Source organism: Anarhichas minor, unplaced genomic scaffold, assembly GCF_050575085.1.
Source record: "Anarhichas minor isolate MPS153535 unplaced genomic scaffold, ASM5057508v1 ptg000136l, whole genome shotgun sequence".
Lineage (NCBI taxonomy): Eukaryota > Metazoa > Chordata > Actinopteri > Perciformes > Anarhichadidae > Anarhichas > Anarhichas minor.
This window is the reverse complement of record NW_027466582.1, coordinates 18,416,433-18,430,858: the sequence shown is the minus strand read 5'-3', so window position 1 is coordinate 18,430,858 and position 14,426 is coordinate 18,416,433. Positions and strand designations below refer to the sequence as shown.

The following is a 14,426-nucleotide window of genomic DNA, read 5'->3' as shown; positions in this document are numbered from 1 at the left end:
GGTCATCCTGAATGTGTAAAATCTGTTTGTAGCCCCAACCTCCTCAGTGGGCAACCACCACAAATACAATGTCGACTTGTAGGATGGCCATTAGAGAGAGTGCCAGTTTAAGACACTTGCACATTCTCTTCCCTTTTCATAACCAGAGGTTGCCACCTGGCTCATCACCAGAAGGCCCCCTTTCCACATACAAGTACTCACGTGATCTGTTGTAAAATATAGAGTTATTGATCATAGCTGCTTTAAACACCAGTTTCAAGTATAAACAAATCCTATTTTTCGTGCTGGTGTTATGAATGCTTCATTGCTGATGGACAACACCATGAAGCTGCACAGGAGCATGTTTGGTAATTCAATTTGACGTTTGCTTGCTGGAATGTGGTGATGTGTTTTGCTGACTGACGCAATGTGGAACTATTGTTTTTCTGCACTAAAACGCAGCGCCTGTATTTTTAAAGTGCTCCGGTAAGAACTGTTGCCTGTTGTCTCGGGGACCCTGGAAGCCTCTGAGGTTCTTTAGTGCTGCGTCACATTCTCCACTTGATTCACAATGAGCCAAGGAGGATTAGTCAACCTTGACAGACTTTTAATCTTCGCCACCATTAAAACACCTTTGACTTTGTGTTCTTGAAACTCTCCCTTCTCACTCGGGGGTCGTGTCAGGTTTTGCAGTATTTGCTTGCTCTGCTGTTTCCTGCACTGCAGTGTTGTCCGCTGTACTTTTCTCTACAGAATGCATCTGTTAAGACGGAGCAGGTCACAGCATGGACATGTCGTTCATTTGAATGAGTTAGCCCTCATCCGGTGGTTAGTATTTAAGGGGAAAACATGACTCTTTGCCTTTCCAACAGCAAATGTCCCTTCATTCATCTGGCTTAGGGGCCACATGACCCCTCTGCCTGAGAGGGCCCACTTGGTAACGCATCCGTGCAGCTAAGAACAGGTGTTTCTTTGCATTTGTTAGCCTTTTTATTTTTTGCCGTTCTTCGGTAGATCATCCGTCCGGTCCACTCTCGTGATCGCGATACCTCGGGAACACCTGGAGGGAATCTCTTCAAAATGTGCACAAACTCAAGCATGAACTGATTTAGGTTTTGGTGAACAAAGTTCTCTGTGACCTCACTAAAAAACACGGTATTGGCCATAGCTGTAAACTGGATGTAAACTGCAACATGACGAGTTGGTGATTGTAGTTATTCATTATCCATGACAAGTGCTGCCTCATCGCAGCCCTCAGGACGTGCTGCCTCTGCAGAGTGGCAAACAGCTTTTCTCCTCTCCAATTGCTTCATTTAAATGAATTACAAGAGAATAACCAGAGGCAGGAAACTATTTGGAAAAAAGATAGATATGAATCTGAAAAGTAGACATTATAATACCTTCGGTTTTTTAAAGTTTATTTTCCCAGAGGCATCAAACAACCAACTCAAATTAGCTGCTGACCCAAGTGGGAACCTCTGACCTACAGGTTAGAGAAGCAGTCTTGTGAGCAAAGGGTCGACGGTCCAAGACTCCCCAGACCAGCTGGGAAGATGTTGGTGGGAAAGAGGAAGAAGAAGCGCATACCCTTCGTTTAACCACTACTACCTGGACAGCTCCCAGGTGTGACTGTGTCTAACTGTGGACTCAGCTGACTTTGCTTTGAATGTTAAAAAGTGCCTCTTACCAAGACCCAGAATGTCAGGTGACTGTATGTTATGTGTTGAAGGTGTTGCCATGTCACAAGTATTTTTGACATGTTCTTGCCGTGGCGAGGTATCTCCTCTGGTGTGTGGATCCACAAGCCTGGGATAGACTGACAGTGAGACTTCAAGTAGTTTGTTAGGTTGGTTGACATGTTCATGTTTTATTTAAGCACCGATTGTCAACTGAAATAGTTTTTTTTCTTCTCTCTGTTGCCCTTTAGAAATCAGCCAAAGGTGAGTTTTAAACTAAACTCATGAATAAGTTTCTATTTTATATTTTTCTATGCACAAATGTCTTCTTTTCATTGTAAACATCAGGTGACTGAATGCTCACTCTGCCTGCTATCCGTGCATGAGTTGTTCTGAATGCGTGTGTTCTCCTCAGGTGTTCGCCTACGACCACTGCTTCTGGTCCATAGATGAGTCTCAGAAAGACAAGTTTGCAGGTCGGTTCACATCAGCCTTTTTGACCTTTTTGGTTCTGTTTTTAGTTTGAGCGTAACTCTGCTGCTTGGTGACTCACTTGTTAAACTTATCTCCTGACAGAATGTTTCCTCATCTTCTGAACTATTTATAGAGTCGAAGAAAGGGTCCGTTCTGGTGGCGGGATGAAGTGTTGTCCACCTCTAGATTAGTCCTGCGTATTATAAAGGGGTCAAACTAAACCGTTGCCAGGGAGTTTCTTAACAATGCGGGGGGGCATTAATTCACCAGCCTGTGTCGGATGTACTAGATGTGAACAAAATGCCCACCATGCCTCTTCTTTTTCCCTTTTAGCATCTTGTATGCTTTGTTGCTGAGCGTTGAAAGTAGAGGTTCAGTTGCAGATGTTCCAGTGTGTTTTGTGCTGTCTGCAGGTCAGGACGTCGTGTTCCAGAGCCTTGGGGAGAGTTTGCTGGACAACGCCTTCATGGGCTACAACGCCTGCATCTTTGCTTACGGACAGACGGGTAATTCACTTCAAACCTGCTACCATCAGACTTATGGGCCCTCAGTAATATTAATAAAGGTCTGCTGGTGTCTGCCGTTGGTTCGTGGGTCTATGACAGAATCTCTATCTTCATATCTATAAACTTCATGGGAACTTCTTTGTTCATGGGGTCTTTCTCTGACTTTGCATTTACTGTCATCACATTTTCATAGTCTCAAGAAGCTATTTCATTTGCTTTTTATTCGAGCGTGTCTCATTTTGCGACGCCAACTCATCAGAATCTCTGCCTCTCAGACACACATTTCTTCATCTACCCTGGAGCTGGTACATCTGTTTAATGGTGTTTATTTCTTCCATCATTAGCAGTACTCTCCAGATTACTTTATGATTAAGCCTTTTTATGATCTCTTACTTGCTTCCACAGCTCCAAATCACTGAGAACTGTCATGTCTTTGTCATTAAGACCATTTGTCTGATTCCTTTTTTTAATATATATGTTATACTTTTTAAACTGTTGTTAAATGGGCCCTATGGAGCTCTATTCATTGCACTGTTTACAGCCGTCCTAAGCCAATAACACTGAACCAGATTCTATTTCCTCCTTCCCTCCTATTTTCCTCTTTGACGTTGCTTGGTTCTTTTTCCCGCTTGATGTTTGGATTTGTAAACTCCAGGCTCTGGGAAGTCGTACACCATGATGGGCTCGGCGGAGCAGCCCGGTCTGATCCCACGGCTCTGCAGCTCCCTGTTCAGCAGGACCGTGCGGGAGGCCCGGGAGGGGGAGTGCTTCACCGTGGAGGTCTCCTTCATGGAGATTTACAACGAGAAGGTCCGAGACCTGCTCGACCCCAAAGGGTGAGGAACCGTTTGTTCTAGCTGACTTCAAAACAGGGAGTCGCATACATTACATATTCTTCTTTGGAAATATTCTTTAAGAAAATACCAGTAGATTTGTGAGTCTATGCTGTACACTGTGAAATGCCGTACTTTAGCGGTCATACGAGCCGTCATATTTCAGTCTGATACAGTGCTATCTTAACATATCAAATGGCTCTTAGTCTTGATCTTATTAAAGGGACAGTTCACTCCAAAGTCAAAAATACATATTTGTCCTCTTTCATGTAGAGCTGTTTATCAGCCTACATTGTTTTGGTGTGAGTTGCCTAGTTTTGGAGATTTTGGCCATAGAGATGTCTCTTTGCAGAAATCATGACCCGGTGACTCAAGATAATCCACAGACCTTGTTGAGAGCAGTTTCATGGAGGAATTATTATTATATTGAACATTTCAAATTCAATCTAGTCTGGACAAAACCAATTTTGTCCTTTTAGTTAAACCTATTTCCAGTACGATTTTATCTTCCCGTTATGTGATGGAAACGCAGGTTGAATGATTGGGTTACTCCCAGTCCTCCTGCTCGTTAGTGATTCGGTCACACCCACTCAGCTCGCCATGAGAGCCGATCTACCATGTGAGACACAAAGACAGTGATGGAGAGAGGAGAAGGTGGAAGGTGACGAAAAAAAGAGAGACTTTGGTTATTTTTCAAACTACATTTTAGCCTCGTGACCGTCTCGTCTTAGTCGTGGGAAAAAAAGGTTGTTGACGTACACAGTGCGTCATGGTTTTCATTGACAGTATTAACACTGATCTCAAGTAACCGGGTGTTTATTATTGGAATAACAAAATGCTGCTGAGTTTTTCAAATGTGTTTTGTGGCGCTTTGAGCACCACAAGTTGAGTGCCATCTAGTAAATATGTATTTTTTTATTTTGGGGTGAACTGTCCCTTTAAGACTGGTTGTATTGTTTGTTGAGAAGGGAGGAACGCCGCTGTCTATTTCCTAATATTTACAAATGGATGATGGTGGTTAGGTCTGAAGGATGAAGGATTAATAACCGTCTCTTTTCTGTAGAAATCGACAAGCGCTGCGGGTGAGAGAGCACAAAGTCCTGGGGCCTTATGTTGACGGCCTGTCTCGCCTGGCTGTGGCCTGCTACAAGGTACTTTATGAACGATGTCGACTTTCCGCTCTGATTTCATTTTGCTTTCATCACATTGTGTTGCCAGGGGTAACCAGTTATTTCATAAAGTCCGGGCACAGACAACAGACGTGTGTTTTTGTGTCTCTGACAGGACATAGAGTCCCTGATGTCGGAGGGAAATAAATCTCGCACGGTGGCAGCCACGAATATGAATGAAGAGAGCAGCAGATCCCACGCTGTGTTCAACATCATCCTCACACACACTCTCACAGACCTAAAGTCTGAGGTACGACACCGGCACACACACACACACACTCAGCATCAACTAGTGATACAGAACAGGATCATAACAATCCTCTCGTGTGCAATGTCTTTTGACACCCTCTCTTATAATCGTGCATGTGATGATTCAGAATGTTGCCGTCACATGTTTTCAGAAGCCCAGGACACAGGGAAACTTGTTTTTTATGTCCAAACAACCGTGTGGACCCTGAGACATTCAATTAGCAGCAAAGAGGCTTGAAAGAGAGCATAGAAAACAGCTTCACTTCCCTGTTAGAAAGGGCTCTCTGACGGGAGGGTAAAGCAGTGAAAATATTCTAAATATAGTGTTCACTTAAACTGATATTGATTATTTTAGGTGTCTAACATACGTCCACAGCAGTACATTGGTTTGGTCCCGTGCTGGTCTTTTCCTCCAAACTCTATCTACTGTAGTAATGCACTGACTGTGGGGAAGTACCTCATACAAACTATCCGTTTAACGTCACCTTTTAAATCTCCAGATTTGCAACTGGCCTTCGGTGAAGCTTCTCGGCTGCTTTAAGATAAAGGGCTTTTAGAAACAAAGTGTAACATCATGTTCATTCCTTTGTGCTCCAGACGAGCGGAGAGAAGGTGAGCAAGCTGGGTCTGGTGGATCTGGCCGGCAGCGAGCGAGTGGCGAAGACCGGAGCGGCGGGGGAACGTCTGAAAGAAGGGAGCAACATCAATAAGTGAGTCAACAGAAAATAGACGCCAAAGACTTCTAACCCTCGCTCATCCAGATTCTTCTTCCAATAGCTAAATGAAGCGACCGGGCTGTATTCCTCAGAGCGGATTGCTGGCTGGGATAGTGTTTGTTTTCTGTCTGCACTCACTTTTTAAATCTGGGTCTATTTATAATGCGCCGAGGCCAAGATTGCTTTGATGATTTTTTTGTCTCTTTGTTCCTCTCTGTGCCATTCTGCTCACTAAATACTTTCCTCCCCCCTCCAGGTCCCTCAGTACTCTGGGTTTAGTTATCTCTGCCTTGGCTGACCAGGGAGCAGGGAAGTACAAGAGCAAGTTTGTTCCCTACAGAGACTCTGTGCTCACCTGGCTGCTCAAGGTACACACAGAGAAAATACCTTCATACCAACTTCAATACACGACAGGGTGCATTTCTTTAAACTAAAGGAACTGGACTTTAAAGTCCGAGTGATTCCTGTTGAGTTTCAAGGCTCTGCTGGTTATTTTCATTAGCTCTGCTCAGTTAGAAAAATGCTCCTTTTGCCAGCTTTGAGTCTTTAATTTGGGGGTTTTAAACGAGTCCTTTCAAAATTGTAATTGTGTTAAATGTAGCTTTCTAAAACTTGAATAAACACAGCACGACCATGAATCATTTGCTTTTCACACATTTAGTAATTCTTCCTCCTAACTAAAGCAGTGGACTTTGTTTATTTTGCTCTACGTTTAAGGTTGTTTGTCCACTCAAAGGTTTGGAATTGTTTCTACCTGCAGGACAGCCTGGGAGGGAACAGCCGCACGGCCATGGTCGCCACCATCAGCCCCTCCGCGGACAACTACGACGAGACGCTGTCCACCCTGCGCTACGCCGACAGGGCCAAGAGCATCGTCAACCACGCCATCGTCAACGAGGACCCCAACGCCAGGATCATCCGACAGCTCCGGGAGGAAGTGGAGAAACTGAAGGAGCAGCTCACGGAGGCCGAGGTTCGGATTGCTTCGGCCAGCCCGAGTATTTAGAATTTTGAGCAAACGACACGGTCAATTTGTGGAGAGTGTTGATGCAGCTTCTGTCCCTCTCAGTCTATGAAGGCCCCCGACCTCAAGGACAGGCTGGAGGAGTCTGAGAAACTGATCCAAGAGATGACCGTCACCTGGGAGGATAAACTCACCAAGACTGAGGCGATTGCACAGGTAACACACACACACACACACACACACACACACATTCACTCCCCTTGTATCAATAGAAAAGAAAAGTTTAACTAATTCTTGTTACACTTAAACAGAACTTAATTAACATTTCTGTCGATTTCTTGCACTCAACCAAGTGCAACGGATAACTTTAATCAAACGGAGGAGATACAATTACAATGTGAGTCGTTGCCGATTGATTTGTTTTCTGTTCATTCAAGTTCAAAGGGTAACTTCTGTATTGTTCAACCTGGACCTTATTTACCCATGTTGTGTCTAAGTGACTAAAGGGGACAACAGTTCTTGAGAACGGTCCAGTATTGAGGGAGAACGCTGTGGACGGCAGCCGCTAAGCGGGCTGCAATGTAATCCCGTCTGGGATCAATTTGAAATCAATTTCTGATTCGGAAATCTCGCGAGATGTCACTTGTTGCCGGGAGACAACGGTGGAAATGTGTGGGAGAGTTAGAGAGAGGAGTGCCGGTGTTGTCAGTTTGTTGTGTTGCTGGACAGAAAGCTTAGCTTAGTGTTGGCTAAAAGATGTTTAAAGTCACCGCTGAATATCCAGATGATTTGACAATGTGGATGCTACGAGGCTTCTCTGAGCGAACAGACAGACGGGATCAAGTGACAGATAAAGAAAAAGGGTTTTATATCTCTGTGGGGTCCTCTCCATAATGTTGTCTGACACTTGTATTAACAAGCTGAGCCTGTCGGTGGCAACAACAAGCACTTTCAGATGACCTACATTGACTGTGAGGAGTTGCCCCGAGCATTGCAGCCCGTTCAGCGTCTGCAGCGTTCTCCCTCAATACATCAGTCAGCTAGACACAAAAACATGAGTGAGTAGGGTCCAGGTTGAAGAATACAGAAGTTTTATTCAGTGTGGAGGTTATTTTCCCAGCATTCTCAGCTCCGCTCCTTCTCTTTTCACCCCCACATTTCTTACATCAAGCAGCAGCTAAAGAATAGGCAATCGATCCGTTCATGTATGAAATATGTATGAAATATGTTCCCTGCAGGAGCGTCAGAGGCAGCTGGAGAGTCTGGGCATTTCCCTGCAGTCCTCTGGAATCAGAGTGGTGGATGACAAGTGTTTCCTGGTCAACCTTAACGCTGACCCCGCCCTCAACGAGCTGTTGGTCTACTATCTGAAGGTACCACGCACACACACACACACACACACACTGCCTGACAAACGCAGGGCTGCACAGATTCATAAATGCACACACATCAGTGACCGTGTCTCCTCCGTGTTGTCACAGGAGCACACGCGCGTGGGCTCGGCCGACTCTCAGGACATCCAGCTGTGCGGGATGGCCATCCAAGCGGAGCACTGCGTCATCGACATCAGCGAGGACGACGGCGTGGTGCTCAGTCCTCACCGCAACGCTCGGTAGGCTCTCGACCTCAATCGGCGACGCCGCAAGCCTCGCTTGATGGATCCCTGTGACCACATACTCCGTTTTCTTTTGGTGTCCAGGGTTTTTAGTGTCGTCTTATTTGGATTTCTACTTTGTGGTCACTGAGCCTGTACTTGCTTAGGATCTGTCTCTGCTTTCTACCTCTGTATTTTATTTAGGAATAAATACCATCAGAAAATAAGAAGACTACCGATTCTATGCCAAGTTTTTAAATATTTGATGAACAAAAGGTTTTCAGCTCCAGCAGCTGAGACGACCTGTTTTTCACTTGTATTGGTTATATTCTCCGTAGAGTGACTACAGTATCATCATCTCTCATCTCATAGGTTCTCTCGTGTGTTGTTTAAATCTTTTTTTTTTCCACCTGTAGAACATGTGTGAATGGTGCTGCAATCTCCAGTCCAGTGCAGCTTCACCACGGCGACCGCATCCTGTGGGGAAACAACCACTTCTTCAGGTCGGTCACTTTGAATCAGTACCCGTGGGGTGTTTTAGTTCTAACACAAACATGTCTCGACTGCATTTATTTACATGTGATCACAAACTATTCATTGTGCCTCTTCCTCTTTTTTTTTTTTTCTCCGCTACATCACACTTCTTCCTCTTTTCCGTCTGTCTCACATCACATCTAACTCACGGACATGCACAGGATCAACCTGCCGAGGCATATGGTCCACGCAGGGGGTGAGGACGAGGAGGGCGGCGCTGCGATGAAGACGTGTTTGAGCACAGACCGGCTGGAGGCGGACTTCGACACGGCCAGCGACGTGTCGAGCGAGCTGAGCTTTGGCTACGAGTTTGCTCAGGCCGAAGTCATGATGAAAGGCATGGGCAACAACGGTGAGTCTGACTTCCTCAGGGCATGTTCGTAGTGGTGCAGTGGTGGTAAGTGATGTGACATTGCATTACTCAGCGTTTTTACACAATTCAATTTCTCTCTCAGAGGATATGGAGACATTTTATATTACTTTGGACTTAGAGTTTAAATCAATTTGTTCTTATTGACTATTTAGTCGATTCAGTCGTTTTTTATGCTTTTTAGTATTTTTTTGAGCACGTCTCTGGTAAACACAAGGTTTAAAGTGGTGCTTTCGTGTGATTCTTTGTGGAGAAACTCAGTTTTACGTATCTGTCGATTGAATCAACTAAGCGGTTAGCTGAATTTCTGTTCGAGGACAGCCCGGCTCCTGTGAACTAGTCCTCTGTAACATCTTAAGCTCTGCTCACAGATCAGACTGCCAGACAGGATAAATGCTGAATACTGTGAATGTTTAGATTTGGATCTAGAAATACCTGACATGGGAGTGGAGACCTCTAAGGCAGCGTGTCCCCCTCGTGTTTATCCTGACCTCCTCACCCGTCTACGTCATGTCTATCTGTGGGCATTTTCACAAATCACCAAAAGATAACAAATGTCAACAACTTCTAGGAAAAGACCAAAAGTAACAAGTAGTTCCCTACCATGTATCCTGGCTCTCAGCCCAAAGCACATTTGTTCCTGAGGATATAAATCCTTAAAAATGGGTCACAGAAAATATTATAATTCTTTAACTAGACCTAGAATCTACAGCCATGACTCATTGATGTGCTATTAATATGTTTTGGACAACAATGGAGCTCACAGGCGCAGAGGAAGAAGATATATTGGGCTCTTGAAACACACAATAATACATTTGTTACCCGGTACTTTTGGTCATAAAATAGCTTTATTCTTTAAGCAGTTCTTACAGCTTTATCAAAAGCAGAGGATGTCCATCAAGTTACTCCAAACAGCTTGTGTGCTCTAGAATCCATAAGACCCCAAATGATTCTGATGTGGGTCCACGCAGTTCTATATTTTCCACAATGTTCTGCATGGTTATGTTAAGCCTGCAGTGCTCTGACAGAAGACAAAAATGGAGATAATGAGGTAAATATTAGATTTTGTGAAGCGGTTCCAACTGGTTTGGGGTCGACAGAGTTTTAATTTTAGGATGAACAGGTCTGATAGAAGCTCATTGTCTTTTGATAAGAAAGGATGGTAAACTATAAAAGTCCTCACACTCTCTCCTCCTCTTTCTCTCTTCATGCTCTGGCGGCTCCTCCTCCTCAGACCCTTTGCAGTCGGTGTTACAGACCCTGGAGAGGCAGCACGAGGAGGAGAAGCGCTGCGCCCTGGAGCGGCAGAGGCAGATGTACGAACAGGAGCTGCAGCAGCTTCGCCAGAGGCTCACCCCGGAGAAACCCTCCCACCTCCTGGACCCAACGGGCCCGCCGAGCGGTGCGGCCGCTGCTGCTGCGGCGGCACCCAGCTCCCAAAAGCGCGTGCGCCGCTGGAGCGAGGACAGGTGGGCTAAAAGCGTAGGATGTGAGACCTTTACTGACCCCTGTTGGCAGTCAGCTCTTTGAAAGAAGAATAAGAAAAAACTTGTTCTGTGTTTGCGGTTCAGAGAGGCAATGATGACTCGCAGCCTGCGGCGCCTGAGGGAGCAGATAGTTCGGGCCAACCTGCTGGCACAGGAGGCCGGCTTCATAGCCGAGGAGCTGAGCAAGAGGACGGAGTACCTGGTCACTCTGCAGATACCTGCTGCCAACCTGGATGCCAACAGGAAGGTAGGCTGTGAGTCTAACAGAGAGACAAAGTACACAAAAAAGCCACACACAGAAACCTCTATTTAATTAACAGAACAGCTTATTGATTTTCATACTGTACGTAGTGCAGAGACTCTGACGCTGTGGGTGAATGCTGAGTGTTAAAGCGCTTTACCAAAATGGCAAGATTCAAAAATATGCCGAGTAGGCTATTAGCAGTTACTGTTTGCAGGGCAGCAATCGATGTAGAGACATCCACCAGTGACTGACTTTGATGCTGAAGAAAACTTCAAAACGTGATGATTTTCAAATAAGTTCTGGCATGTTTTTGTTTATTCCAAAGATAGAAGATGTAATACTATTAAGAAAAAGTCATCGTGTGGTGTTTCTGAAAAAGTAAAAAATGTCATTGTATAGGAAACCAAAATAAGTTGTAGCATAGCATGATAAAAACAGTATGTACAGGTAGTTAACATACAGAAAATATTCAATTATAGAATACGAGAACAAGGTGTGTGTGTGTGTGTGTGTGTGTGTGTGTGTGTGTGTGTGTGTGTGTGTGTGTGTGTGTGTGTGTGTGTGTGTGTGTGTGTGTGTGTGTGTGTGTGTGTGTGTGTGTGTGTGTGTGTGTGTGTGTGTGTGTGTGTGTGCGTGCGTGTGTGTGTGTGTGTTAAACAGTCAATCCATAGGATTGATATGACGTGAAAGGGAAAAAGGTCTATGTATAGATAATATGAATTAATAAATAAATACATTAATGTATTTATTAAATAAATAAATAAATACAGTTACTGCTCTGTTCTGGCAAGTTATAAAGAAGGTTATTTTTGTATGATATCCTCAGGCAGTGAGGACAGGAGGCAAATCACACTGCAGCTAAACTATTTGTGTCGTGTCAGATTTGAGTTTTGACTCCAACAAGGAGTACAAATGGCTGCTATTATACACGAAGGGTTTTAAAGTCTCACAGCCACTGCTGCACACTGTTCCTGTCCTGGTAAACGGGGCTAATGAGCAGCCAGGCTAAAAATCTGTTTTCTGTCGCGCACCCCCCCCCCCCCCCCCCCTCTTCATAGCGTGATGCAGTGTTGAGTGAGCCGGCCATCCAGGTTCGCCGTAAAGGTAAAGGGAAGCAGATCTGGGCTCTGGAAAAGATGGAGAACAGACTGGTGGACATGAGGGAGCTCTACCAGGAGTGGAAGGACTTTGATGAAGACAACCCTGTGAGTGAATAGAGATGAGTCAGCTTGATGCGCAGACTCGGATACATTTATTCCAGTATAATTTAGTGTTTTATTCAGTTTGTGTAGATATGTCAGAATTAGCCTGCTTGCTTTCGTGTATGCCATTTTGCATCCCTGATTGATGAAATGCTTAAAAGAAGGGACACAGAACCAACCCAGTGAACAAAGAATATGCAGATAAAACATCAGTTGAAGAGAAGACAATTTACTCCAAAAAGTCCTGATGGATCTTTAGATCTAGTCGTAATTTATTTATTCTGTCCCTCCCCGTTCTTCCTCTTTCTCTCTAACCCAGGTGATGCGGTCCTATTTCAAACGCGCCGACCCGTTCTTCGATGAACAGGAGAACCACAGTCTGATCGGTGTGGCCAACGTTTTCCTGGCCTGCCTGTTCCACGACGTCAAGCTGCAATACGCTGTGCCCATCATCAACCAGACGGGAGAGGTAGGAGCCCACTGGGAGCCGGGGATCAGTTTGTTCTTAAACATGGATGTTTAAGAACATTCATTCATAATGTTATGAATGAAAATGTTTTTCATTTTATTAAAGTACATTTTTGCCCCCTAAAAATGTCTTAGTCAGCGTTTGGTTGTACTTCACTCCAGCCTTTCGTGTCACTTTGATTGTAAAAGAACTAAGATGGCGACGGCCAAAATGCCAAAGTCAAGGCTTTAAAACTTTACAAACACTTTAAATCATTAGATTCTATAAGTTTAGAAAAATGCACTAATGGCCGAATCCAGAGTTGTTTCCTTCCTCCGTTCATGTGAATGAGAACGAGGCTGGACCGAGGGCTGGGAGGCGGGGTTAAAATAAATGTTACTGCGCATGCTCTCTGGGCCCCATAAAGCAGAAGATCACTGGAAGATCAGGGTGTTACCGTCTGACTTTTATACTTGGAAGTCAAACTTCTTTTGCTTCATGCGCCACAGAGAAACTTTCATTAAGAATGAACGGGGCGCTGCCTCCCTCACTGTGTCCAGTTCAGTGTGAAATGTTAGAGTTCTGTTCTTCCTGTTTCCCCCAAGTGGGTCAAGAATTCTATTAGTTCACGCAGGTGTGAATGCAGAACTTTGGCGACCAAAACAGGGCTAAAAGTAGACAAAACCTCCATCAATGCAGGTTAAATGACAAATGGTAAGCAAGCTAATATTGACACTTTGTAAATGCTTAGTAGATCATTTTTTGACTTGATAAGTCTCAAAAGGTTTGATTTGAAAAGTTGTTTCTGTCTACTAATCATGCCAGTGGTAATCATCAATTTTGTGATGCCTTCTTTAATTTTAGGCCGACAGTATGACTATCTTCATGGACATTTGGAAAGTTGAACAGTAAACAATTTCTTTAGTGAACAAAAGTAAACCGTAGAAAAGGCAAAAGAAGGAAAGACGCGCTGGCTCACTGCCAACGTGACCAACAGAATTGAGACCCTGCTGCTCTGCGTGTGCGTCAGGTGGCCGGTCGGCTCCATGTGGAACTGTGGCGGGGAACAGAGGGCTCCGAGGAGAAAGGTCCAGGACGGTCTGACATCCAGCACAGCGACACAGACGGAGACCCGCAAGAGCGCAGACTGGACTGTGTGGTGAGAACGTGCAGATGTAGCGTCATTAACAGGCCTGTCGGTCACGTGACTTTAGTTAGAAATGAGCCGAAAATCCAGGAAGACATCCAGGAAACACCCCAACTGATAATGTGAATCCTATATCTCCTCTCACTGACATACAAGTCAGGATCCTACATGCACTAGCTGCTCAGTATCAGTGAGTGTTGCCAGTGGGGAAATGGCTCCAGATTAATAACATCTCTGGCAGGCAGTCACATTGTTGTGTCTTCCTCTCTGTTCTGAGTTCCTCCAGCTCACTGTGCTGTGAAATGCGACCAGCGTAATTACCTCTGGCTGTGCTTCTGCTGTTCTTATGATGAAATGAAAAATCAGGAGGTTTTTGCTTCAAATTCTTACATATTGACCTCAGGCTTTTTTTGTGTATAAAGAATATTTCTTGGCTTTAGGAGAGAGAGACAAACTAAGATTTCCCAGACGTTCTAAAGCAACAATGTTAGGCACGTCTATACATTCAAAGCTCTGTTGATGTCTGGTCTGCACATGTTTCCTTTAAACCATGAGATTCAAACCAGCAGAAAGGTGAGAGCGTTTCCTCGTCTCCTCTCCCCCAGGTGAAAATCCTCCACGCCAACGGTCTGCCTCGCCACCTGTCCAACTTCGTCTTCTGTCAGTACCACTTCTGGGGGGAGGAGGAGTCGGTGTTCATCGCTCCAGAGATGCAGCCGTCCAGCTCGTCCTCCTCCTCCAGAGACCCTCAGTGCACTGTGGTCTTCGACAGCGCCAAGGTGACATTCTCATTCTCATCGTATCACAAAGAAACAATTCAATGAACAAAGCAAA

At 44.9% G+C, this 14,426-nt stretch overlaps 1 protein-coding gene across 2 annotated transcripts in view; it reads left to right on the top strand.

Annotated features, from left to right (window-relative positions):
- The window catches only part of LOC142942494 (kinesin-like protein KIF13B), a 33,251-nt gene that overhangs the window by 6,398 nt on the left and 12,427 nt on the right, over positions 1–14,426 (top strand). For both annotated transcript variants that reach the window (XM_076084860.1, XM_076084859.1), the window contains exons 5-24: positions 1,907–1,919; positions 2,071–2,131; positions 2,543–2,635; positions 3,291–3,471; positions 4,532–4,619; positions 4,753–4,887; positions 5,484–5,596; positions 5,859–5,970; positions 6,363–6,575; positions 6,672–6,782; positions 7,805–7,939; positions 8,048–8,178; positions 8,577–8,663; positions 8,856–9,046; positions 10,299–10,533; positions 10,636–10,798; positions 11,854–12,000; positions 12,317–12,466; positions 13,476–13,604; positions 14,198–14,371. In XM_076084860.1, coding sequence (XP_075940975.1) covers positions 1,907–1,919; positions 2,071–2,131; positions 2,543–2,635; positions 3,291–3,471; positions 4,532–4,619; positions 4,753–4,887; positions 5,484–5,596; positions 5,859–5,970; positions 6,363–6,575; positions 6,672–6,782; positions 7,805–7,939; positions 8,048–8,178; positions 8,577–8,663; positions 8,856–9,046; positions 10,299–10,533; positions 10,636–10,798; positions 11,854–12,000; positions 12,317–12,466; positions 13,476–13,604; positions 14,198–14,371 — 2,662 coding nt within the window. The remainder of the gene's footprint in view (positions 1–1,906; positions 1,920–2,070; positions 2,132–2,542; positions 2,636–3,290; positions 3,472–4,531; positions 4,620–4,752; positions 4,888–5,483; positions 5,597–5,858; positions 5,971–6,362; positions 6,576–6,671; positions 6,783–7,804; positions 7,940–8,047; positions 8,179–8,576; positions 8,664–8,855; positions 9,047–10,298; positions 10,534–10,635; positions 10,799–11,853; positions 12,001–12,316; positions 12,467–13,475; positions 13,605–14,197; positions 14,372–14,426) is intronic.